General features: G+C 44.5%; 1 protein-coding gene across 1 annotated transcript in view; it reads left to right on the top strand.

The window, feature by feature from the left end:
* Positions 1–23,619, top strand: part of MCU (mitochondrial calcium uniporter) — an 88,543-nt gene extending 64,924 nt beyond the window's left edge. The window contains exons 2-8 of the mRNA XM_066554315.1: positions 10,938–11,007; positions 14,833–15,003; positions 15,794–15,898; positions 18,104–18,264; positions 18,746–18,949; positions 20,445–20,561; positions 21,661–23,619. Coding sequence (XP_066410412.1) covers positions 10,938–11,007; positions 14,833–15,003; positions 15,794–15,898; positions 18,104–18,264; positions 18,746–18,949; positions 20,445–20,561; positions 21,661–21,777 — 945 coding nt within the window. The 3' untranslated portion in view covers positions 21,778–23,619. The remainder of the gene's footprint in view (positions 1–10,937; positions 11,008–14,832; positions 15,004–15,793; positions 15,899–18,103; positions 18,265–18,745; positions 18,950–20,444; positions 20,562–21,660) is intronic.
* The last annotated feature ends 3,486 nt before the right edge of the window (positions 23,620–27,105 follow it).

Raw genomic sequence — 27,105 nt, 5'->3', positions numbered from 1 at the left:
GATTGACTTCACTTTCCAGCTTTCCTCAAACTTCATCTGTCTGTGCCTCTGTTGTGCTTCCCTGCATTTGAGCCTAATCCCATTTAGATTTGCAGCACAGCAGTGCCATGCAGGAGGTGCTCAGATGAATAGCTCTGGGCTATTAGGAGATGCTGTTGCAGTCATTCCCTTAATCAATGGTCAATTAAACAAAAACCTTTTGATCTCTGGGCCTCCTGCTTATGACCAGTGATGAAGCAGTGAGTGTTCCAGTCAGCCCCACCTGCTGCCAAGGCTGGGCAGTGGGGAGCAGTCCCACAGGTGATAAAAGCTTTTCCTGCTCCACAGGAGCCAGGAGCAAGTTTGTGTTTCTGAAACCATGCACAGAATGCTGCAGGATACCCTGTGGGTGATGCCTGTGCTGTACAGAGGGGGTCAACCCTACTGTCTTATGGTTAGGGAGATGGAACACCTCTGCTGTGAGGAAAGGCTGGGAGAATTGGGATTGTTCAGGCTGGGAGAATTGGGATTGCTCAGCCTGGGGAAGAGAAGCTTTGGGGTAACCTAATTGTGGCTTTCCAGTGTGTGAAGGGAACCTACAAAAAGAGAGACTATTTACGGGGCAAATGGCTTTAAACTGCCAGAGGGCAGGGTTAGAGGGGATGTTAGGAAGAAATTCATCCCTGGGAGGGTGGGGAGGTCCTGGCACAGGGTGCCCAGAGAAGCTGTGGCTGTCCCTGGATCCCTGGAGGTGTCCAAGGCCAGGTTGGGCAGGGCTTGAAGCAATTAGGTCTACTGGAAGGAGTTTCTGCCCATGGGAAGAGAGGCTGGAATGAGATGATCTTTAAGGTTCCTTCCCACCCAAAGCATTCCAGGATTCTGTGACTCTGTGACCTCCTCCTCTCCCAAACAGACCAGGTGAGATGAGCAGGGAACAGCTGAACTGGGAAACCTTGGGGACTGAATTGAACACACTAGTTAAGCATCAGGTTGACAATTAACGTGTTTGTGTTCTTCCTGCACGTTGTTGGTGTGTCAATAAAGATCTGCCACTGCAGAGCACTGCCTTTCACTCCTGCTTTAACTTCTGCCAAGCTGCCTCTCCAGGCACGTACCTATGGCACACAGGAGGTGAGCATTGCACCATCTCCTCTCTCAGGGCACAGGAGGAGGGCAATCCTGCAAAATAAGTACAAGTGCATCGTTAACCAAAGCACATTAAACATTAACATATAGGGATATTAAGTTTGCGTGTAAGTATCCTTGATCTGTGGTCTGGTAGCACAATGAAATGGAGTTCTTTAATGGCTTTAAACATTCATATATTTTTATCGGAATTTTTTTCGTTTCCTTCTGTTGCTCAAGTCTTGCCAGGGTGCATGAGGGATTTAGAAGCCAGAGTTGCACAGTAACAATCCTTACAGCAAGCAGCATATCCAGGGGGAGAATGTCAGGCATTTACCCTTAATCAACTGGAGGATTCTTCCAGGGCTTCATGAGATGTGTGTGGGACTAGCAAAAGGATTGATTTTTACTGTACTAATCTCACCTGGTGGTAAACTGCTGCAAACTGATTTTAGAAAGCAGGGAAGAATGCCAAGTTGAACATCCTACACTTTGATATTTCCTCCAGAATAAACCTGGCCAGTGTGAATTGGCTGCAGGTATTTGTAGCCAAACTTAGGTTTTTGCTTTGCGACTGAACTTATGAGAATCAGAATATCTATAAAGCTTGTCTGGCACTTTTGGGCAGCACTCCTAAACTTCCCTGCTAAGTGCCTCATAAAGGATTCAATCCTAAAGTGAGTTTGGCCTCTAGGCTCACCCTGTAAGGCTCATAATCCCAGAGAAGGAACCACTGGATGTGCTTTTGTGGGTACAGCCTCTTGCTGTCTCAGAGTACTTACCTTTCTGTTCCACCACCTTTTTGACCAAAGCCAGGTGTAAAGTTAGCCAGAGAGATGAGATTGTTTTGTGTTGTGCTTTCCTGCAGGGAGTTGATGCTGTAGGACTCCCCCAGCAGTGGGATGTGCTGTGGCTTGCAGGATGTTGCACCTCTCCATATTTGAGGCTGTGCAGATCCTCCCAAGCTGTGCATGTGCTGGCTCTGACTCCGAAGCCTGCACGAGCCTGCTGTGCCTTTCCACCAGCAAGGTTCCCTCCTTTCTGAGTTTATTTCCCTGGAAAACCAGTGGGAGTTGGCTGCTCCCCAGCACAAACCAGGCAGAAGGAATTCCCTTGCACTTGTGGGAATCTCACTGTGTAACTCTGCTCATTGTTTCATTCTTGGTGCTGGGAGTGCAGGGATGTCAGTGAGGTGCTGTTTCCTCACTGGGAAACTCTTTTTGCACTGGGAGAAGAGGGACAAGAGCTCTTGTTTCAAACTGGTTCTAACAGAGGTTAAAGGAGTTGCCTAATGGGGTTGGTAAGTGCTAGAGGAAAAAAAATCAAAGAAACCAAACAACAAAACAACAGCTGAGGTGCCCTGGGGTAATGGCTGAGGGGAATCCATCTGATGCCTTCTCTCTTGGTTATGCACTTTTCAGCTGTGGGTGGCTGAGAGAGACAAAATCCCTGAAATTAGTGAGCTCAGAACTCACTGAGTTCTTCAAACCTTTTTTAAACAGTGGTTGACAGCCCCCTTGATTTTGAGAAGAGAGTTATAAACCTTTTCAGTAAGATTTAAGTGATGAATCTGGAAATTAGGGAAAGGAGTTTAGCTCTCAGGTTTCAAAGCTGACAGAGGTTTAAATGCATCCTAGTGTTTTGTTTGAGTTCTATGTTTCAAGCCTTCAGGATTCAAAGGAATTTAAAATTTTCCACTTTTTTTTTTTTTTTTTCCCAGTAACCATGAGGATTATATTAAAGAACTGGAATCCAAACCATCCTGCTCCAGTAACGCAAAAATATTTTCATGGTGAAACTGTGATCTGGCATCACAAACTGTCAGGGAGAAGTTCCAGCCCTGTTTTGTGTTGTCTGCCAGAGGTAGGAAGTTCAGTGTGAAGGTTGGGTGAAAGAAGGAGTGTGCCTATCATCTGCCTTAAGTTAGGAATTGGTATTTCTCTGTAAATTGTTGGCACTTGCAATAAAATTAAGAATACAGACCGAGAGAATTTTCGGTTTGGGGTTTAGATTTGGTTTTTAGTTAAGGGAGAAGTGATGTGGATGGTGGCAAAGGAAGCACCTGTTCAAAGCAAAAGATTCTGCCTGGCTGATGTGCTTAAGATGTCAGCTTAACTTTCTTCCCTTTTATTACCTCCTCTTCCTTCTCTTGTCTCCCAGAGGCTCAATCAAACCCATCAGCTGTTGTTGAGCAGAGATGTTCCTGCTCAACAACAGTTCCTGCTGCAACTCCTCATTTCAGTATCTCCAGAGCAGCAGTAATGCCTGTGAGAAGGGCACAGTGAAGGATGAGGAACAGTTACTTCATCCCTGCTTTTTCCCTTTTCTGCAGAGAATTACTCTCTTTCCTCCTACCCCCTCCTCTTCCTGGACACTGTGGATTACCTGCTTCTTTTAAGGCAGATGGGCAAAGGAAGCAGGATGAGAAAGGAGTATTTATAGCTCACCTCCTGTTTATGTTCCCTTCCTAGCAGATGTGCTAGAGCTTTGTACTAATGCTGGAAGAAGAGAAAATTCAGGCAGGAACGAGAACTGAGGCAAATGAAGATCATTTGCTAACGCGTAGGTCATACAAAGTGCTTCCAAATGTAAGGAATAACACTTCCCACATCTTGCTGGCATTGCCTTTTTTTTGTGTCTGTCTACAGCCTGATTTTAAAACACAGAAGAAAGAATCCACGAAGAATAGCACTGCAGTTCAGACGGGTTCTTGTTTGCTTGACCTTCCATCCGCATGAAGCGCTGCCCTGTGGGGGCAGTGGGCGCAAAATGTTCTTTTTGGTGCAAAATCTGACCTCTTGAGTGGGATGGAGCAAGGGCGTGCTGTCAAAGAGAGAGAGAGGAACCAGTTCAAGCCAGTGGGATTTAATCAGACAAGTGTTGTTTGGGTCCTGGGAGATGAGCTGTATGGTTGAAAAAGGCAGCAGTTTGGACTTAGAGAAAATTGTGCTCAGAAGTGTTTGGCTTGTTTCTGTCACTGCCAGGGCGCAGCTCTTGGGTACAGGGGCATTCCCTCTCCAGGCAGATCCCTGGGGGTTTGCATGGATGCAGTGTGAGCTGTACCCTGTAGGAGCAGGGGCTGTTCTATCACATCCCAGACTCCCAAACAGCAGCCCAGGGTATTTCTTGTGGGAAATACTACACGCTGTATTGGCTGTGTGAATGTATCCAGAGACCACAGTGAGAAGCTGGAGAACATCTTCCATACAGGGCTGAAAATCCCTGGTAAAGTTGGGCTCAATTTCAAAGGAAGATTGACTTTTTTTTGGGGGTTTTTTTGTTTTTTTTTTTCTCTTAAAGAGGGATCCCGGAAGTTGGGCAGTGGTGTCCAGGCACCTCAGAAAGAAAAGAAGGGTGTGAGGGGTGCAGGCAGACATCTCCAGTGGCAGACAGGCCTGTTTTGGTCCCTTTGGAGGTGTCTGAGGAAGGCAGGGAGGACGCTGAGGAGGAATTAGCAGGAATTAGGTGAGGTTGGCACTGGCAGCAGGCGGGTCCCTCACGAGGCGCCGCCATCTTCCCCTGGTCACCCTCTGCCCTCAGAGCCCTCAGTGAGGGACTGACTGCTGCTGACTGCCAAGGTCCTGTGAGTGCTCAGAGCCCCACGCTGGCTCCTTTGTGAGGGGTTTTATTGGCAAACTGGTTTGATGGTCACTCTGGGGGGCCTGGGGCTGGGAGGGGTCTCTGAGGGGGCTGTGTGGGGTGGCTGGGCCTGAGGGGTCTCTGTGAGGGCTGGGGTGTCATGAGGCTGAATGGGATCTGATATCTGTGGGGTGTCATGGGGCTGAATGGGATCTGATATCTGTGGGGTGTCATGGGGCTGAGTGGGATCTGATATCTGTGGGGTGTCATGGGGCTGAGTGGGATCTGATATCTGTGGGGTGTCATGGGGCTGAGTGGGATCTGATATCTGTGGGGTGTCATGGGGCTGAGTGGGATCTGATATCTGTGGGGTGTCATGGGGCTGAGGGGGTCTCTGATTTCTGTGGGGTGTCATGGGGCTGAGGAGGATCTATGATATCTGTGGGGTGTCATGGGGCTGAGGAGGATCTATGATATCTGTGGGGTGTCTGGTGCTGAGGGCGTCTCTGATATCTGTAGGGTGTCACAGGGCTGAGGGGGTCTCTGATTTCTGTGGGGTGTCTGGTGCTGAGGGGGGTCTCTGATATCTGTGGGGTGTCATGGGGCTGAGGGGGTCTCTGATTTCTGTGGGGTGTCATGGGGCTGAGGGGGTCTCTGATTTCTGTGGGGTGTCATGGGACTGAGGGTCTCTCTGATTTCTGTGGGGTGTCTGGTGCTGAGGGGGTCTCTCTGATATCTGTGGGGTGTCATGGGGCTGAGGGGGTCTCTGATTTCTGTGGGGTGTCTGGTGCTGAGGGGGTCTCTCTGATATCTCTGCGGTGTCTGGTGCTGAGGGGGGTCTCTGATTTCTGTGGGGTGTCTGGTGCTGAGGGGGTCTCTCTGATATCTGTGGGGTGTATGTGGGGTGTCATGGGGCTGAGGGGGTCTCTGATTTCTGTGGGGTGTCATGGGGCTGAGGGGGTCTCTGATATCTGTGGGGTGTCATGGGGCTGAGGGGGTCTCTCTCATATCTGTGGGGTGTCTGGTGCTGAGGGGGTCTCTCTCATATCTGTGGGGTGTCTGGTGCTGAGGGTCTCTCTGATATCTGTGGGGTGTCATGGGGCTGAGGGGGTCTCTGATTTCTGTGGGGTGTCATGGGGCTGAGGGTCTCTCTGATATCTGTGGGGTGTCATGGGGCTGAGGGTCTCTCTGATATCTGTGGGGTGTCTGGTGCTGAGGGTCTCTCTGATATCTGTGGGGTGTCTCAGGAGGCTGAGAGGTGTCTGAGGCTGAAGAGTCTCTGATCTCTGTGGGGTGTTTGGGGCTGAGGAGTCTCTGTGGAGTACCCAGGGGATGAGGGATCTCAGTGTGCAGTGCCTAAAGGGTTTCTGGGCAGACTTGGATCCTGGATAAAGGGTTGGGTTAGGGGCAAAGTGTTAATTTCAGACTGGTTCTTGATATTATCTACTTTAACTGGCAGTAAATCAACTTTCCCTTAGTCCAGTCTGCTAAGCCAGTGAGCAGTGGTGACGGATCTCCCTGCCTTGATCCTGTTACCCTGTCCTGTTCCCAAGGAGCTTGGGAGCAGCTGGCTGGGCAGCTGGCCCCAGTCAATCCCTCACAGCTCAATGTACTTCAATCCAGGCACAGCTTATGTGCTGGTGCAAAACCACTGGCTGTGTTGGGAAGTCACACATCACATCCCTCAGACAAGCAGGTTTCTGGTCAGGGCAGGGCTGTGCCCTGAGTCTCCTTTACTTTGCCAACAGCTGGTGTGAAGGGGAAGGAAAAGAGGAGTTCAGAAGGGAACTTTGATAATTTAGGATCGAGGTACTGTGTTGATTCTTTATTTTCTTTTTTTGTTTTGGTTGGGATTGAAAGCATTTGAGATGGTATTTTGTGTTTAGACTTAGATGTTTATTATTTTTATTTATATTATAGTCTCACAAGTTGTGAGTTCTACAGTATTTTACTAACAAGTTACAAAAATGGCTTCATATCTATCTCTACAAGGTCTTTTAAGGAAAAACTGTCTAATTAAGAAATGACACTCAAATTATTTTTACTTTTAACTTAATACTAATCACTCATGTCTTGTTAATGTGGACTTTTCTGTCTAATCACAAAATACTACTCATGAAGAAGAAGGTGAAGAAGGACTAAGTTACTGCTTTTAAACTTTTATCTTAGCTTTATATATATATATATATATATTATTATATTTTAAAGCTTTAAACTCCAAGTTCTCTACTGTGTGATATTACACACTTCTAATCAAACTACACACTCACAATCTTAATTCTGTTACTCAATTTTGGAAGTCTTCTCCACGGCCTTGGGAGTTCTCTTGGGGGTCAGTGTTGGTCAGCACAGAGAGTCTAAAATTTTCAGCATCCAGGGTTCCAACATCCTGTTTAAGAGAGACCAAAATCTCACAGATTGAGTACAGGAGCAGAAATGAGCTCAAGGCAGATAAATGGAGCATGGTTGAGGTGGGTGGCTTGGGTTGCTGGGGCTGCCTGGGGAAGCTCACAGCAATTCTCATCACTCAGATTCCAGCCTGGAGGTTTTAGGAGATAACCACTTTTAGAGCCAGGAAAGACATTCAGTGTTTCATGCAGCAGAAGTTGGGATAGAGGGGAAAATACCTGTTTCTTGTTGGAAAAGGTGAGCTGCTTTGGATCATCCTCATATAAAGGAGGCCCCTGGTAATTTATAAAATAGATGGGCCAGAAGCATTTGCAAATGTGGCTCTTAAATCCTTTACTTGTCGTAAGAAACTTTTATGCAGAGAATGCTCTGTTTTTCACAAAAGCTCTGCAGTTCTTGCTGCACTGGTGCTCCAGGTAATGACTTAGCAGCATGTTTTACTTGGGTTCTAGAGTAAGATGTTCACCTTTTTTCATTTTTGGGGTATGGGTTTTTTTCCTGGTCAGCCTCTTTTCTGATTTTAATTAGTGTTTGGAAACTCAATCTCCTAAAGTTGTTAGTGTTCCATCATTGATAATTACATACAGAACAGGAGCTGCTCCTTCTTTTTCCATCAGAGTAGCCAAAAGGTTGATTTTTCAGCAAGGCTTTGATTAACTTTGTCACCCAGGCAGTATTGAGAAAGCTGCATTAGGACCTATGGAGGTGCTGTTATTTTTGCCTTTGGGTTGGCTAATACAGACCTGGAGGAAGGATTAGTTTTAGGTAGAGGACTGGGACTTTTTTCCTCTTGCTCCTTTAATCATTTTGGGAGCACAGCTGCTGCATAACCCTGAGCCTCTTAGCATGCATCTTACTGCAGATAAGGCAGGAAATGAAGGATCTGATGGATGTGGAATGTGAATTCCTGCATGTGTTCCTGTGAGACCCAGAAAGTTATCCTAGTGCTTAAAGCTTTTTGCTTTTGTGGTCTGGCCTGGTGCTTTTCACACTCCCAAGAATTGTTTCTTTTGGGAGGGCTGGACAAGCCTGTAGCGACTAAAATTTGGGTGCAGTTATTGCACACTTGGTTGCTGAAGGGGGGTGGGCAGATCTGGTCAGTAAAGTTTGAGATGGGTTCCTCTCTGTGCCCTGCACTGCTCTGAGCCCCAGCTTCAGCCTTCTGACACCTTCCTGTATGAGGCTGTTGAACTGCAGACATCGGGTAATGGGTTCAAACATTTCTCTCCATCTCAGTTTTAAAACAACAGTCTCCCTTCAGGAATAAAGGAATAAAAAGGATGGATGACTCCATAAGTTCTTGCTAACCCTGGATGACAAACCATGACATCTTGGTCTCTGCTCAGTTTTGAGCTCATTTGTTCCTCCTTTTCCCTTCCTGCCCAGTAGAGACTGTTTGTGTTGGTAAGGAATTGCACCAGCAGCACAGTTCAGAGCTGCAGGAGTGACAGATCCGAGTCCTTTAACAGCACCTCTCCTGTAAAATGCACTGGCAGCACCTCTCCTGTAAAATACACACTGCTGGGGAGGGGAGTGTTCAGGAAACAGAGGGGTTCAGCCCATGTTGGGGTGCAAGAATTGTGCAAGGGATTAAGTCTGGGGACACCTCAGCTTTTTGATGAGTCAGCTAACATGCCCTGCTTTTTTCAACCTGTTTTGCTTTTCCCTGTTTTGTTTTCTGAGGGCAGGAGGCTTCTGGAGTGAGCTTGTATCTGTCAGATACTCGTAGCCTTAAGGCAAAGCATTTGCCTGTGCTAGCTGATAACATCTTCCAGCTCCGTGGTTGTTTTGCAGTAGGATAATGCCGGGTTTAGCAGGGTTTAGGACGTTCTGAGAACTGCGTTTCTGGGCTGCCATCCACATCTGGTAGAAGAGCAGAGTCCTGCCGTGCAGTGTTTGAAAAATGAATGAATGATGTTGTGTAGAGGGGGAGAGTGAAGCAGTAAAACCTCCTGTCAGTGCTAGCTGTGCTGTGGGATCAGGTAAAACAGGTCTACAAACAGAACAGTCTTTGGGGTAGTGCTCTCTGACTGAGGAGGGCTTGTGTCTCACTGAGTGAGTTCTGCCCACTTGTTTTTGTATCTGATGCTATTTTTGGAAGGATTGAAATTCCCCTCCTTAGGTAAAAATTGGTTCTGAAAATTGATTTGCATGTGATACCACATATAATCCTTGAAGCTTCTGACTTTGTTAATAATATAACAGTAATGCCAAGACAACAGAGCTGGATTTGTACAGCATGTGGGACTGTAGCTATGTTTTTCTCAGTTTTGAGTTTAAAACCTGGGTTTTTTCAAATGGAAGGGGTTGTCCTGCTTGCTCAACAGCAGCACATGCTGTCAGAGAGTCAAGAAGACTTGGTTATTTCACTTGCAAAAAATAAATTTGCCCTTTGGTTCCCAACATGCAAGTGTTTTTTACATTTTTTACATTACTTTTGCTGAAGCATTCAGCTTCCCACTTGTGTTACAGCTGTTTGGTGCCCACTTATTTTCCTGTCTGATTTGACCCTGGGAAGCTGAAAATGCAGTTGAGAGGAGGCAAATTGAAAATGACTGATTTTTGTTGTCCAAATGGATAGAAGTGAAATATAAATACAGCACATGTCACAGTGAATTTCTAGAGCTGTCAATGCAGTGACCATCAGGGCCAAAGGTCCTGCTTTGGAGAAAGATTAGTGGAAACTATCCTTGGTTTGGATATCAGGCTTCAGAGGACAAGGGAAGTAGCAATTAAAGCCATTCAAAGTAGGTTATCAAAGGTAACCTCATGAAACACAGAGGTCTGGACAATTTGGCAGAGAAATAATCAGCAACCTGGGTTTTGTTTGCAAACTTCATTAGAAGTTTACTTAAACAAGTCCTCCCTGTAAGATACCTTTATAAAAATGTAGCTTTGGCAGCTGTGATTTAGCATTCAGTAAAGAAAAAGTATCCCAGACTGTAGGAATGTCCAAATTGGACAACAGCTGTTAAAAAATCCGAGGCTATCCACTGAAATATGAACCACCAGAGACAGGTGAGAGCTGGGTGTTACCCCTTACTGTGGTTTACAGTTGGGCTGCTTTGTGCCAGAGCTCTCATTTCAGTGTTGGGGAAGGATTAGTGTATAACCAGTGTAATAGAATCTTAAAAATAAACTTTAAATCACTCTGTTTGTAGATTTTCATGGGCAAATGAGTCTCTTGCTAAGTTTGCAGAATGTGCAAGCCAATTCGTGTTCTTTCTTCCTGTTGGGCTGTTGTTGTTTTTTATTTTTATAGCTCAGTATTACAATTATTGCTTTTTATGTTGGAACAATTTGTTCTTCTGTGCGCAGGCGTGTTTATTGTCTGAGTTCAGCTTCCCTCTGTAAGGACATGAGAAAAGTCATGTTGGCATGGAAAACAGCCAAAGAGAATGACCCTGTTAATCCACAAGTCTAAACATCCATCCAGTTATGCAAAAAAACCTTCCTTTTTTAACCTTTAAAGACTTGTGCTTTGCTATGATTTCTACTGTGTGTCTGTGTAGTAAGCTAAAAGGATTTCTTATAACTGATTGACCTGGTGGATTTAAAAATCCATGTCACATTAAGGAAAACAAACCACAGGTGTTCTGTTCTAGACTCTCAGCTACCTGTGTGGAGAGTGAGGTGTGTAGAGGTGAACTTGGCTGCGGGGGGAATCCCTGTGGGGTGACAGATGGGAAGGGAAGAGGCTGTTCCTGACAGGTGCTCCGGGTTTGTGGCCGCTCCTGCGGACGGAGGAAGTGCCCGGCGCGGGCACCGGGGAGGGGGCTCGGGAGATGGCGGGGGCCGGATCCTGCCAGACTCGGAACATTTGTCCTTTTTCCCGTGTTTTCCAGGTGCATCAGCGGCTGTCTCCTTGGCAGAGCGTGAGAGTGGTGTATTGCAGTACCGTAGTGCCCTCTGATGGTGAGTACACACCAGCTCCTGCCTCACTCGGACTTCCCCAACTCACGTTCCATTCCCTGCCCCCTTTTCTGGTGGAGGCTTCTTTGGCTGGGCACCAATCCAGTTCGGAGCTAAGGAAGCGACAGGGAGAACAACGTCAGGAAGCATTAAGGCAATGGGCAGCTTTTCTATGAACTGTCCTTACCAAACTGGACAGGCTTTCTAAAGAAGGATGGAATTGTGTGCAAGTGTCCAAGTCTTTTTCCCAGCCTTCTTTCTGATGTAGCTGTGAGGTCTGTATGACCCCTGCCCTTCAGGGTGCTGTCCTTCCTGGAGGAGGTGCCAGAGGCTGGAACCTGGCTCTGTCCCGTGGTGCCAAGCACTTGGACACGAGGCAAAGAAACTGATGCATGGGAAATTCTACCTGAACGTGAGGAAGTTGTTCTCCTGTGCACTGGAACAGATAGCCCAGAGAGGCTGTGGAGTCTCCCTCATTGGGGATACTCCAGAACCATCTGGACACACGCAGTCCTGTGCCATGTGCTCTGGGATGTCCCTGCATGAGCAGGGAGGTGGCACCAGAAGAATCACTGTGGTCCCTTCAGCCTGACCCTACCTGCTCCCTTAAGTCCATTTATGTAACAAGAGTGCAGTTCAGCTCCATGCCACAATAGTCAAAAGCATCATTTGCTACAGTAAATAAGCTTTGAAGCCAAGGCAATATTATTCCTTTATTTAAATTCTGGGACAGCTCAGGCATGAAGCTTTCTTGGTAAGGTTGTCAGAGCACAAAGCAAAAGGATGCACTGGTGGAACTGTAAAAATCTCAGTGTGCCACAATGCAAAGAGGAAAGGAGCAGCTTTCAGCTGCTTAACATCTGCATGCTGTGCACAGGGAGTGGAGCTGACAGACGTGGGCATGGAGTGGATCCTCTCCTTGTTAAGGCTTGTTAATAAGGTCTGAAAGCTAATAAATGAAGGATTTCTGCTTCCCCTGCCAGGATAACAAGTGTGCAAAGACAAAGAGAACATGACTGCTCTGCAGAGCTTACATGAAAACCTGGCAGCTTAAACAGGTAGAAGTGCAGAGGATGTGTAAGGTTGAAAAGGTATCTGCCTGTTCTGATTTGATTTTACCTTTCCTCATGTTGTGCTTGAATAATTCTCTCATTATTTCTTCCTATAAATTTGCCTTTACCAGTAGCCAATGTTCAACACTGACTTCTTTGGCCACACTTTTTTCTTTTACTGTACTTTGTTTTGACCTCATTTGTTGCTCAAGTTGATCTTAGGCAAAAATGGAAATCTTTAAAAAAAGAATACCCATGGTCTCTTGCTGGTGCACATATGATTGAGTCAAAACTTTGTGGCACTTGGATGGAACTCATGCCTCAAAGCAACCCCACATTTAATACAGCATGTAAAGCTTTTCAAATCCCCCATGGTCTCATTTAGCACCATTCCTGGCCAGGCTGCAGGTGACTGTAAATGTAAGTGCAGCACACTTATATAAAATTAATTTGTTTTACTTGTCCCATGCCTTTAAATCCTGGCTTAAAATTTAACTGGGGAAGATTAGCTGAAACCTTAGCACTGTAATTAGAGAGGTGCCAAATGCTTTGTCCCCTTAGTAACTTGTGAAGTAGATGCAGAAGACACACAGGGCTGTGGGAGAGAAGAGTGAGGCAGCCATATCACAGGGACTTGTTAATAACTTTTACTGGAGCTGCCTGCTGCTGTCTGTTAGGTTTGTGTTCTTGTGTCCTTCAGATTTCCTTCTTTTCTTTGCCTCTTCCCTCTTCAATGCAGTAAAAATCTGACCAGCATTGCTTGTGTGGGAGGTGGTGAGAGGATCAACCTGCAGTCATGGACTTTCCCCACCAGTGAAGTAAGCTAGGAAATTACTTTTACAAGGAAAATATAAAGCAGCTGTATTTACAGGCTTATGGACCCTGTCTTTTGAATTTGGTCTTTAATACTTCACCTAAGCTGGTAATCCTGGTGAAAAGCTTTGTGCTCCTAATGCTGATGGCTCCTAAAATGCAGCAGGGCTGTTCCTGGCAGGCACTTCCTCCAGAGCTGGCAGTCCTGGAGCTCTGGTTGTGCTGTGGTACCAATGGGATACATGGAAAAAGTGTAAATGCAAACATTGTTCTCTCTTTTTCTCTGCAAAAAACGGCCTCACTGCCTGTGTGATCCAGGTAGCATTTTAAATTTAAAGAAAACCTGATAGCTGGTGTCATAGCAGCTGCTGCTAAGGAGCTCTACATTCTGTCTGGCAGTCCAAATATATTAGCACTTTGCTTTATTTCTTTCCAGTAAATAGCTGATAGTTGTCTCTGAAGTCTGTGCTTCAAAACACTGAAGCTACTAAAATCCTGTCAGATGTCTGAGTCTTGAGAGCAGGCATTGATAGGTTTTCACATTCTGGGGCCTCTTAGGATGCTTTAGTTGTTTTAGGTGACCATACTTGGTTGCTTCCATCTAGTCTTTAAGGACTTGAAGGCAGCAATCCCTTGCAAGAGGGAAAAAGCTTTTTTATGCTTGATTCATTTCATGAAGGTGTGTGACAGTTAAGAATGAGAAGAGAATTCTTCTGGCTTTGTACAAGTGCACTTGGTAAATCCTTTCTCAATATCCACAATTCCCCCTTTTGGAAATACATGTTGCCCCAGGACTTGTCCCCATAGTTCTCTTTGCTGGTTAAAATACCATTATTTGCCTTTATTTCTACTTCTGTTGACTTTTTGACTGGCTGGTTTTGATGTTAGCTGCTTAAAATGACTTAGCATGTCAGTGCATGAGTTCAGTGAGTTTAAGGAGACAGGAGCTGACCAGAGCTACAACAGGTTGGGATACTGAGGCAGATGAATTGTGGGTGGGTGTGACTGCACCATCCTTGAGACACAGCAAATGCTCTGAGCAATAAAAAACCCTGTGTGTTTTTACATAAGAAACACACCTATAAAAGCAAATAATTTTGAGGTGTGCTGTTATATCTTAGCAACTACGTCACTTGAGGAAAGTTATGACTGTGATTCAGTGAAGGGCTTAGGGAATATGAACTTTTGACTTCTCTTTTCTCTGTATGGATCTCACGAAGTACATGGAGCAGATTGTGGCAGTAAAATAATAAACAGCCTACAGCTCATACAGGTCACTACCATTGATTTTAGAATTACAGAAATCCTCAAGAACGCCCTCAGAAAAGCTTTTGGCAGCACCAAAGAAATGGAAAAATCTTGTTTTATCTACACCTAAGTAGTAATGCCTGTCTGGAGAAGTACAAAGCATATTGATCCCATGAATTTTAGATTAAATGACCTTGAAGTCTAAGCTCAGAGTGCTGCTCTCCTACAGCCTCATGCTCCTGACTGCTTTCTTACATGTTTTGCCTCAGGACAAGGAGGAAGAAACCAGAACTAAACAAGAATATAAACATTTGAAGTGGGTCCTTCCTTGATGTTTCCTAATAGACACAATCTGCCTTTGTCTCCTGAGCTATAAATCCTGATGTAAACAGCACTGTTTTGTCTTCCATAGTCCAAAATGCTTTTATTCTCAAAACCTAACCAAAACATACTGTGCTGCCGTGTTATGGCTTTTAGATACAAAGGAGGCTGTGTTTAGAGTAAGTAACTTTGACAAAGTACAGACAAATACTGCCAAGTTACTGGAGTGAGAATCTCTGCTATACCTCCATTTTTCTTTGGCCACATCTCTTGAAAAACCCAAAGTTCAGTCTGTTCTATTCAGATTATAACCAGGCTTGCCTCTCTCCGTGGAACAAGTAGAGAAGATCTGTTAGCTTGTGCCGCTGACTCTGTTGTTGCTGTCTCTCCGCAGAGGTGACGGTGGTGTACCAGAACGGGCTGCCTGTGATTTCTGTCAGTCTCCCATCGCGGCGCGAGCGCTGCCAGTTCACCCTGAAGCCCATCTCAGACTCTGTCGGGGTGTTCTTGCAACAGCTGCGAGCAGAGGACAGAGGGATTGATCGGGTTGCAATCTACTCAGCAGGTACTCTTGTTTACAAACTGATTGATTTGCTTGCCTGCCAGCTGTCTGCATTCAGCCTTTTGCTTTTGGAGTACAAGTTCACTCTGGTGTGAACCTTCCTGACCTTCCTGAAAGAGCAGAAGGTACAAATGCTATTCCTAGAGTTAGAATATTGTGTAGTCAGGTGCTGCCAAGGAAATCAGTCCTAATGGAGACGTTTTCTGGTGAGTTCCCTACTATTTAGTAGGAAAGATGCAAGCTGTGCAACCTACAGAGAGTTTCAAATCGATTTATAAGGAGTTGGGTATGGAAGGTGGTACGTGGGAAACAGTATCCTCCTTTAGCAATGGGAACTCAGTCATGTTTCACCTTTCATTGTCCTGGCAAAAAGTATCATCCTTTACAAAGAATATTTACATTATTATTTGAAATAGCTAAGAATTTAAAGTTATTTTGTAAACTCAAATTCCATTTTGGCTTTAAGGGACTCTGCTCTTTGATTTTGGTCATATGGCAAAGCACATCAAGAGATCAAGTTCATCTGAAGACTTCACTATTTTTATTAAAGATTTTTATGTTTTTCTGTATTTTTGTACACTACTTTTATACTTTGGATGTACTATTTTTTCATAGTCCAATACTGTAAATTAAGAGATCCACCCTCTGGTTTTCTGTAAATAATATTTACATGATTATATTTACAAAGAATAGAAACCAAACAGCTGGACTTGGGATGGTGTTACATCATAGCCACAGCTGTTTGAGTTCTTTGTTCCTCCTGCTTAATGCATCATCTGTGTTTTTCTAACAGATGGCACACGTGTGGCCTCCTCCACAGGCATAGACCTGCTTCTGCTGGATGACTTCAAACTGATCATCAATGATGTCTCCTACCACGTCAGACCACCAAAGAGAGGTAGAGCAGCCTGCTTCTGCTCAGCACTGCGAGTACATCTCAGTATTCAGCTCCCTGCTTCACTGCAACATGCTTTATTAACTTGTTCAGGAGCATGGAGTGTTGTTTCTAAAGGGAAACCTCCTGGTTTCTAATCCTGCCCTTGGAGCCAAATTTAGAGATATCCAAGTAATCAGAATAATCACTAATGAAAAGCAGATATTTCATTCTGTTCAAAGCTAGTGCCCCCAGCCCTCAAGAGGAATAAACAAAGAAATAGAATTCCTTTTAATTTCTAAGTTTTTTCAAATTTTTTTAATAATTACTGGAAAGTAATTTAATTTAACTCATTCTGAAGGAATGCAGTACAAGATAGGAATTAGATTAAAACTTAGATTGTCTGGTTTGGAAGAATAAATTGTTGCTTCCCCTGGCAGCTAACATTGTTTCCATTTAAGTGTAGTACTTTGCAGATAATATTGCAGAATAAATATTGCAGATAAACCTCAAAACCTGTTAGTTACCAAACAGTGAAATAAAGGAGACCGTGCCCTTAGAAGAATCAGGTAGGAGGGGAAGGGAAAGCAACCTATTTTGAGTCAGTAAGAAAATCCATTTCAATAATATTATTTGAACATGTGTGATTTTCAAGATGTGAAAACATGCAAAGAAGCTTTTGAGACATTTCAGCATTACTGGGGGAGGCAGGAACTTAGTGTTTTTATCTGCCCTTTTTCTTCTGGGCAGCTTCACAGCCTTCATAAAACACCAGGTTCTTGCATGCCTGTAGTTACCTCTGAGGATTTAAATAAGAGGGACAGCTTGGGAAATGCTGTTTCTGTTTGGCTCTTGGCTCACAGATGTGGGGGGTTTTATTGTTCTGTTATTCTGGAATTGGGAGTGCAGGGTACTGGGTGAGATGGTCTTTCTCCCCTAAATGGGGGCTAGACTCACCTCTACTAGAGATGATTTTTTTCCCCATCTCATCAGAAGCACCTTGGCAGAAAGCTCTCTGCTAAGACTGGATATCTAAACCACTGGTACCACACACACAAAGAAGTTACTCTGTGTGCTGATAGGTGAGCTCTGGGATCACCAAGGCTACAGGAAAGTGTCTCCTAGTGTGCACTTGGCAAGGAGATTTCTATAGTTGGTGCTCAAATGAATGTGTCTGCAAATAGGCACTGAAATTAGTTCTGTCAAACTTTTCAGCTCTTGCTTTTGCATTTTTACAAGATCACCTTGTGTATTTGAGAATGGAAATGCCAGAATACTGTAATTTTAAATAAGTACTTCTTGATGTTCACCTCAGTAGGAACACATGAATTTTTCTTTGTAAGAGAACAGGAGCCTTTAACTAGAATGAAATTATGTATTTTGTGTGTGTTGGAACAGGCAACTGAGTCACTTTTTTCCCTTGAGCTGCTGGTGTTAAAACTTAAGCCGTCCGTAGCTTTTTGAGTTGGTAAAATCATATTTTGATAACTTTAGGTACAAGTCCAAGGATGCTACAAATATTAATTTTTTTATTTGGTTAACATCAAAATATTTTGCTTTAATTTCAAACTTCTTTTTTTTCCATGTGGACTGTAAAACAACACAATAGTCACAACTCCTTTAAGAACTGGTATCCTCCAGGAATCCTTTTTGATTTGCACTGCAAGGATAAAGGTGGTTTTGAGTCATGGCCCTGCTCTTGTTTCTAGATACTGTGTGGGAGAGCTTCACTCCTTTGCAGGCAGCACAGCAAGGGGTGTTACCCACAGAGCACTGGGAAACAATTCCTGGCACTGGCAGTGCTGCTGCTGAGGCTGTTGTGGGGTCCCTAGCCCACAATGTTCAGTTGCCATCACCAATAGCTCTGGTTGCTGGTGGTCTGTATTCTGAATTCTGCCTGTGCCTTGACAGCTGGTGTGATGGATCATAGCTAGTTTAGTTTGTTTGTCTTGTATATAAATATGAATCAGAAGCAGCTGTTGGATAATCTGGCTAGCTTTATAGGGCACCTCTCTTTTCCTTCTTCTTATCAAATTTTAGGAATTTCCAGTAGTAAAGCCCTTCTTTCAAGGGAATCACATTGTCTTAGAGTGCTGGAGCTGTTCCAAAGGCCTCTTTGTTGTGAAGATAGTTTTGTTCATTTCCAGTGCAGACTAATAGTGATTCCCCAAGGGCCCATGGGCAGCCCTGTGGGCACAGTGTGGTAAAGCAGCCTCTGTTTTTCCCTAGAGCTCTTAAGCCATGAAAATGCCACGACGCTGAATGATGTGAAGACGTTGGTTCAGCAGCTGTACACAGCCTTGAGCATCGAGGAGCACCAGCTGAACAAGGAGAAGGAGCTGATAGGGAGACTAGAGCAACTGAAGGAGCAGCTAGCACCTCTAGAAAAAGTAAGGAATTTCTCAGTGTCTTGTATTTATCTTCCAAATGCAGCCTGGATTTATTTCCAGGTTTTAATTGGGTCCCTGCCATGCTTCAAATAGTTTTAAGATCACTGAACCAAGTATTTACCAAACCATGTCTGCTTCTGGTTTCTGTGGAAATATTTTGTTTCCTTGCTTGAAGTAGTTGGAAATGAGCTTGTTAGTAAATAAAGGCTGGGGCTAATGCAACAGAACATCTCTGAACATAGAGAAATAAATACTTTCCTGAGGCATTCAGAGCATGCTCAGAGTAAATACAGGTGACAGCAAGATAGTGATGGAAAAGAAGCTGAGGTTTGTTTGTATAAGCATCATGCATAATCAAATCATGTTTCAAACAACTTAATGTTGCTATTAATATAAGGGACTGATTTTATACTATTATCTCTTAACAATATTAACATAATTACTTCTGAGACTGCAAGATGTATGTTTCTGCCTTCTGCAGGTGAGGATGGAGCTCAGCAGGAAAGCAGAGAAGAGGACAACCTTGGTGTTGTGGGGAGGCCTGGCCTACATGGCCACTCAGTTTGGGATTCTGGCCCGCCTCACCTGGTGGGAATACTCTTGGGACATTATGGAGCCAGTCACCTATTTCATCACCTATGGTAGTGCCATGGCAATGTATGCTTATTTCGTAATGACCCGCCAGGTAGGACTTGATGTGCTGATATTGCCACTTCAGTAGAAGACTTTCTCTGGGCTCTACTCCCTAGAAAAATAGCAAACTTGTGCCTGGTAGAAGCTGCTTTGCCCCTTCCTTATCCTGTTGGAACCCAGATGCCACTTGTTTAATTTGTGCTGGCCAGGGAGGTGGTGTGTGGCCATGGGGTGTTCTCATGGTGGTTCTGGCTGCTTGTCTTACCAGAAATGCTTTTCTAAAAGTGTTAGGTGACTGACTGACTGCTGTAGCCAAACAGATTCATCTGCTGGCAGATATGGTCAGTACAGACAGGTATGGCTGCCTGAGATACCTTCTGAGTGTCAAGGAAGCCCACCCCTGTCATGTGCCATGCTGGCCTTTTTAAGGAGCCCAAGGATCAGGCATCTTGTTGGAAATACCTTTTACAGATCTGGCCTCCCATCCAGATTAAGAATCCGTCTCTGGATCCTTGTAATTGTGACAGATTCTCTATGGATTTTCTAGTGCATGGTTTTTTGTCTCATCAGTTACTAATTCTCCCTAAATAATGAGGGAGTGCTCAAAGTGTCTCTGCTGTCAAGGGCCATCAGAACAGATGCTGCAGGTGTTCCAGCATGGTGTCCCAAGGGTCTGTCAGCTACATCATTTCAGGGACAGTATTTATAGCAGTTTTTCTCCCTCCTTTATTCCCCACAAACTTGTCAGTACAAAATGTTATTTGTTCTTGTCTCTGCATGGAAGGTTTCCCACACTAGGGACAGGAGGAAGGTGCTAGTAACTCATTGCTGCCGTGTAACAAATGAGTAGAGAAGCAAATGTCTGACTTTGCTGGGTCTGGCTGGGATGGAGTTAATGTTCTTCAGAGCAGCTGGTGTGGTGCAGTGTTTGGCACTTGTGACCAAGACAGCCTTGGTAACACAGCAGTGCTTTGGCTGTTGCTGAGCAGTGCTGGTACAGCATCAAGGCCTTCTGTGGTTTTTGTTCTTCCCTGCTCTGCCTCTTCCCATCCCTGGGAATAAAGGGTGGGTGAGGTGTTGTGAGGGAGCACATCTGGGACAGCTGCCCTGAACTGACCAAACTGATACTCCATGCCACATGATGTCACACTTTGCAATAAACTGGGAGGGAGTTTCTCCAAAGCAGCTGTTGCTCAGAGTCTGGCTGGGCATTGGTCTGCTGGCAGGAGGTGGTGAGTGATTGCTTTTGCATCACTCTTATGTTGTTGTGGGTTTTTTCCCTCAGTTATTAAACTGTCTTTAACTTTACACTTAAATATTTCTTGTTTTTTTCCTACTTTTGGATGCTCTTCTCTGTCCCAGCTGTGCAGCAGTGAGTGCTGGGTGGCAGGGGTCACCCACCACTGTGTGAGCTTGGACCAGGCTTGTGCCTCCTGTCAGGAACTGCTCATTCTCCCAAAAACACTGAGACATCCTGTGCTATGGCATCCTGCGCTGCCTCCCTGCTGTAGCTTTATTCCCATTTTCTCTCCTTTTTTTCTCTTTAGGAATATGTTTATCCAGATGCCAGAGACAGACAGTACTTACTATTTTTCCATAAAGGAGCCAAAAAGACAAGATTTGATCTAGAGAAATACAATCAACTCAAGGATGCAATTGCTCAGGTAACAACAATATTTCCAGAAACACAATAAAGAAATTACTGCTTGCCAGGTTTTCATTACTATTAATAGACACACCTCAAGCAAGAAGGAATGTATTTTAAGTTTTCAGCCCATTTTCCTGTCACAGCCCCACTGCAATCACTGAATTGGCTTTGATATTACCAGGAATAGAAGTGGAAGTGTAAATCAACATGAAACCCATATCAATCTTTAAGGGCCTTTCAGAAACTGCTGGTAAATCTTGAGTTGCTTCAGACTCTTTATGCCTCAGAGGAGCCTAATTCAAGATTTCTTTTCTTCTCAGCTCCTACACACCAGATGGATTTAGTGAGGAATGAAGTCTTGCATCCATTCAGTTCAGGTCTTCCTGACATAGCACTTCAGTGCAGTCCTGGAAAATAATGTTCAGGAAATGTAGCTGTATTGTTTAAATCAGTGGGGGCAGATTCCTCAGACTCTGGAGACAGACACTCTTGACAGATTATCCACATTGTGGGATCTGTTCAGCAAAGGATAGAGATGTTTCCTTGTGTTTCTCAGAGCCTTATTGCAGAAGGATGGTGTGAGCAGAAAAAGCAGAGTTACCACATTATTTTTCACTGCTCTCTATCATCCTTTATTCCCAGGCTCTGGAAAAGACAGCGTAAGATATCCAGGGCAAGACAAATTCTACCTCTGGAGAACAAACTGCATAAGGAAGGACCCAAAGGTCTTTCTGGGGTTTCTTATGCCATGTTGAATACAGATGCCATTGCATGGCCATATTTTCCTGAAGCTTTTCTTCTAGAATCAACCATCCCTAATAATCTAGTTGGGATGTTGGTTTTGTTGGGTTTTTGTTGGCTTGTTTTAAAAAATATTCCGGTGAATTTATGGGGATCCAAATCTCCCCTGCCTTATTCCTTTAAGTGGCTGTGTGCAGACAAGTTCAGAGAATGGTTTTTGTAAATATGAGCTTTCAACTTTTGGGCAAATTCCTGCTGGACAGGGAAAAAACAAGGAAATGTGGGAAAGCTTTTCTTTCCCTAAAGGGAAATGGTACTGGGGGAAGCTGGTTTGGGAGCTTGTGCTTTATAACATGTCTTTTACTTTTAGGCAGAATTGGACCTTAAGAGACTTCGAGACCCACTGCAAGTTCATCTGCCCATCCAGCAAATTTCTGAAAAGGACTGATCAGCAAAGAACCTCTGAACCCCGGCAAAAAACCTGTTCATAGCTCTTGCCTTTTTTAATTAAAGCATTGCAGGTGGAAGCTGGGACGTGGTGTGGGGGGTGGAGGGTTTTTACCTTTAATCAAGACAAAGGACTGTAAAGGGGGAAAATCTCTTAAATCTGAAGATGGGACTTTGTGGAATGTTAGTTCTGAAAAGGGCTTGGCAAATAGTCACATTTTAAAAACTGTCAGAGTGGCGATTGTGTACAAATACAGGATTGGGGGGGTTCATGAAGAGAATGTAATGCTGGGGTGTAGGGGTGTCTTCTTCCAGCTTTGCAGGGTCTGCCTCTTGATAAGACACCAGCAGCCTGCTTAGCTTTTTAAAGTTTCCTTTACCTGATTCCAATCTCTCTTTCTCTCTTGAAAAAAAACAAAAGGAGAAAAAAATAAATGAACAAAGAATCCAAGCCACCTGGAGCTCTGGCTGGTGATCAGAACTTGCACTCCACCACCATTAACACGCACACTTCTGGTCAGACCTGGTCTCTTTTATAAAGTTACTACAAGACTGCTTTCTACTGGAAAACCGTGAGCTTCCCCTTCCCAGCCCACCCCCTGTGCTCCACTGACTTCCTCCTTTGCTTATTTGTAGCACAGATTGGTTGTAGCCCAGTGAGAGAAGGAATGAGTTTTCTTCTGGTTATTTGATAATCGATGTTTTGGATTATTCCAGAATAACTCTTGAAATTTGCATCCCAATGCCCTTGAGCTCCTCCTAGAAACCCATGGCAGCATTGCATGAGCGGTTTTTTATATTCTGTCTTAAGGCAGGGAGGTTCCCCTCTTCCTACCCCCAATCTGAGAGCCACCTGGACTATGGAATTAGGGAGGCCTTAAAGGATTACAGAACTGTTGCCAGAATCATGACTCCTGCTTTAAAATGAACAGTTTTGGAACATGGAATAATGAAACTTGATACTTGACTGCTTGTGTAATGGGATAGAAGATTTCACATATTGTCAAAGCCTTTCCCTTGCCCAGAGGCTTTTTGAGAGCCTGGGGATCTTACAGTGCAAGAGCAGAACTGCTTTGGTTCTGTAGCACTTTCCCCTGATTGAGTAGCTTTAAGTGAACTTTGTGTCCACAGGTCAGAATTTCTTAGGAGTGGCTAATGACATCTCTTGTTCTTAGCTAAAAAGAAATGAAGGAAGGAAGGTCAACCCATTGCCCTCTCTCTCAGCCAAGGCTGGCTGCTTTCTAAGCAGATAAAACATCTCTTCACTCAAAGCAGGTCAGTCTGGTGTAGCACCCTGCTGATAAACGCTGTGGAGACAGGATGAAGGTGGGAAAAGGACACTAAGCTTTATATACAGAAAGACTGGCTGCTCCTTTTTGATGTTTCACTACTACTCCTCACTGTGTCATGGAAAGAGGCTTCTGGGGTTTTTTTGGAGAACCATGTTTTAAAAATATAGGAAAGAAATAATTCAGTATTAACTAGATGCCAGGTGCCTTGCAGATGTGGAAACACAGCTGGGATTGCTGCCTCTTCTCACTCAGTGGCATGTTGGACCGAATGGGTGCATGTTTCTAGTTTTGTTTTTTTTTCTTTCCTCCCCCTTCTCCTCTGTCTTTCCATTTAATTACATTGTGTGATTATTTTTTATCTGTTTTATCATGTTTGTGTGATGAGTTTTAAAAGGAAAAAAAGTGAACACAATCCTGTAGCTGAATCCTTGGTGTGTGTTTGGGATGAGGGAGGGAGCATGGAGAAAAGTCCTTCTTTAAAAAAAAAAAGAACAAAAAAAAACCTGAACATGTGTAAAATCCTGTATCATTTATGAAATATGTATAAAAGAGCAATGTACTTCTGGAACAATAAATAACTATTCAATTTTTGAATCAATGCTCTTGAATAATGTTATTTTCCCCAGCTGAGAAGAGAATATTCCCTGTGTGGCAGCTCTCTCCTGAGTTTCCTCCATTTCTTTTTGTTTAGGTTGTGTCTTCCTGACTGACCTTACCTCCCTGAGGCCGTGGTGGTGCAGATAATAACTTTCCTGAAGAAGCCTGGATGGAGATGTGGCTGCCAGGCCTGGCTGCCTAACACAGGGATCTCAGGAGCAGTTGAGGTGGTGAGGTAGAGATAGAGATATTTGGTCTAGAAAGATCTTCCTTTGTTTGGCCAGCATAGTAGCAGGATAAGAATATATATGGGCAGTAATGCCCAGCAACCCAGAAGAGGTACCTGTGGTGTCAGTGTATTTCTATATGCACTCAGGTGCTGTTTTGGAGAAAAACTGGAGTGTCAGACTTCAGTTCCTTTCTGTCTGGGCCCTTGAGGGGTTTATTTTGTCATGGTGACACGTGATTTGTTCATTAGCTTTGGGAATCAGCAGAGTGTGCTTTGTCCTGACTTTATGGATTATTAGGATGAGATGTTTGGTGCAGGTTTCCACTGTGCCCGTGGACTGCTTAAAACAATTAGCATCCATGATTAGCTAGTTTTTGAAAAAGCCAACTCTTGTGTTTTTCAAAGCTGGAGGGGAAGGGCTGGAAGCTGTTTGTTGTCACTTACCTTTAATCACTGCTGACAGGCCTCCTTCCTCCAAGCAGCCCTAGTCTGCTGCTGCTGCCACCCTTAGGTAAATTGTTTGGCTCAGTTGCATAAGAATTCTTCCCTTTTGGCATCCAGGAGAGCAGCAGACTTTGTGACATCTTAGCACCACCATTTCTATTTTGAAAACAAGAAGATACTGTCACAAAATTGTTCCTGCACACGAGTTAATCTTGTTCTAGAGATGGTGTGGGTTACAAAAGTAAGGAGAGTGGCTACACTTGTGCCCTGGAATCCACAAGCCTGCTCCAGTCTCAGTGCCTTGGAATGCTAACACTGAAGGGAAGGGCAGGGTTTGTTTGCTCTCCTGATCCCTATCTCAGCATCAGCACACACTCTTGCAGCAGCATTTCCCCTTTGGGAGCCAGGCAGGTGACAGGGTCCTGTCCCCCTGGCAGCACTTGCAGAGCAGGCAGTGCTGCCTGAATTTCAATGTGCCACTGCATTCCTCAGCCCTGGTGAGGGAGGAACAGCAGGGAGCATTGCAGTGCTCAGGTGCTGCTTTTTCCACTGATTTTGTCATTCTTTTGATTAACCTCTTCTGTGATAAATATATGGAAGTTGGGTTTCAAATAAATATATGGAAGTTTCATTTCAAATGAATGTGTGGAAGTTGAGTTTTTTATGGCTTTAGGTTAGATGTAGTGTTCTCTTGAGGGTCTGTGTTTTTAAGTATAGCAAGCCCAAAATTCTTAGTATCTAGGGTTTTAACACATGACCAGTTCAAAGTTTCCTGGAGAACAGCATTAAGTTCCCTTTGCCACACTCCTGAGGCTCTGCCTTGCAGGCCCCTCCAGGGAAGCTGTTCATGGCTCCTCTTTCCTGAAGAGCAAAGAAGAAACCCTTTTTCTTTGCCCCTGTATCCCTTCCTGCCTGGCAGGCAGCAGTGATGATCACCTTGCTGCAAGTTCTTGTGCTTCCATGTTGGCTTTAAGAGGGTTTGCATGAGGCTCTGAAGCTGCTCTTGGCTGCCAGACCATGGCACTTAGCCAGCCATGTGAAGCTGGCCAAGCTGCCCTGTCTTTGAGCCAGTGGACCAATTTCTTTGATATCCCCTGGGGTTTTTGTGTCTGTGGAGTTAGAAAAGCAAGCTTCTTTCCTCTGTGCCCCATTGTATGGCTTCATTTTCACAGAGGAAGGAGATTTTTATATCTTAAGTATTCTTCTACCTATCCCAAAAGATGCTAATTATTCTTTTTAAAAAACCCGTCAGGCTTAGTTTCTTTACTGGCATTTAAAAGGATGAAAAGTAAAATATCCAGTCATGAAAATTAGACTTGCAGTGTATCTAAGCCCTGAAGCAGGGAAGAACTGCCCTTAGGCTGTGCTGCTGTGGCTCTGAGGGCTCTTAAAAATCACTTCTACTTCTCTTTCTGCCCCTGACTAGTTTTGCAGTTTTTGTGTGCTGTCTATGCCATCTGAAAATGGAGGAGCATGGAAAATAGGACTTGGGTTTGTAGGACCTGTGGAAAAACACTCTCTCTCAAACACCAAGTTGTGCATCACAGTGCTCCACTAAGGGAAAGGAAACAACTGCTACTCTTAACTAGGAGTGATGTTACTGCTCTCTCAGTGTTGTGCTTGTGAGAAGTTTGCTCACATTTCACTCAGCTTGTGCTCCCTCCCTGATCTCCACAGCCCTTCCCACTGGCTCTGAGTGCTGGAACAAGTTGTTTACAGCAACCAGGCCTATCTCCAAGTCCTTGACTTCACTGCAATCCATCTCAGCTGCCTGTCAGGGCTTATTGTGAACGTGCATCGTCCAGTCAATCCCACACAAGGGAGCCTGTCCTGTGTGCCAGGCTCTCCTCCCTCCCTGCAGCAGGAAGTGCTGATTAGCTCTTCCTCCTGCTCCTTCTAGGCAGGCTGCAGGTTCCTGCACCCAGGGCTGTGCTTCACACACCTCCCAGGCATTGCTGTGTCCTGAGAGGTGGCTCTGACAAAACCCAGACCAGCATTTTTGTTCATGAGTCCACTGCAAACTGTACGAGGCTTTCCAGCCCAGCCAATGCTTTGAGGAATTTGAGTTCCTTGTGTGAGGATGGTAAAGCCCTGCAGAGATCTCTCTTCCACAAGAAGGGTGGTTGCCACCTGCAAAATGAGCATTTTTCCTGTGTTAAGAACAGATATGCACAGGCTTTGTAGCAGGTTTAGAAAATCCCTCTTGGGTACCAAAATAAAATCCTTGCCCTTTATTTTAATTTTGCCTTCCTTTTTCGTATCTTTTAAACAGTATTGGTGGCTTCTTTTAAAAGATTCTAACTTGAAGCTGATTCTTTTTGGGGTATTGGGTGCATCAGTCTTTGGGGTGCAAAAGTGGAGGTCAGGAACAACATATTTGCTGTAGAGTGCAGCTCCTACAAGAATGCCCTATTGGAATTGTGTCTCTCCCAGAGCATCTCCTTGCACAGAGGTTTTTTTCTTTGGGTTTTTTCCCTCCATTTATCCTCTCAGGACTGTTACAGCTCCTTGAGGGATAGATTGTTTGTGGGGGAATTGGAACTATGAGTATCACCCAAATTTACTTTCAAAGAGAAGCTGCTGATAGAAGAGTTGCCTCTGGTGTTTCTTCCCAAAAATGTTTAGAGGTAGTCTGGCTGTCTTCTCCAGCTTGAGACCACTTCCTTCAATTAGATGTTATGGTGATTTAGGATAGTGTCTTCTCTGGGAATGCTGGGGCATCTCCTGCTTTAATCCATTTTTGAGAACTTGATAGGGCCTATAGGTGACACCTTTGAGGCTCCAATTTGCCATGCTGCAGTTCATTTCTC

This window comes from Molothrus aeneus, chromosome 8 (genome assembly GCF_037042795.1).
Source record: "Molothrus aeneus isolate 106 chromosome 8, BPBGC_Maene_1.0, whole genome shotgun sequence".
NCBI lineage: Eukaryota > Metazoa > Chordata > Aves > Passeriformes > Icteridae > Molothrus > Molothrus aeneus.
This window is presented reverse-complemented; position numbering and strand designations above follow the sequence as displayed.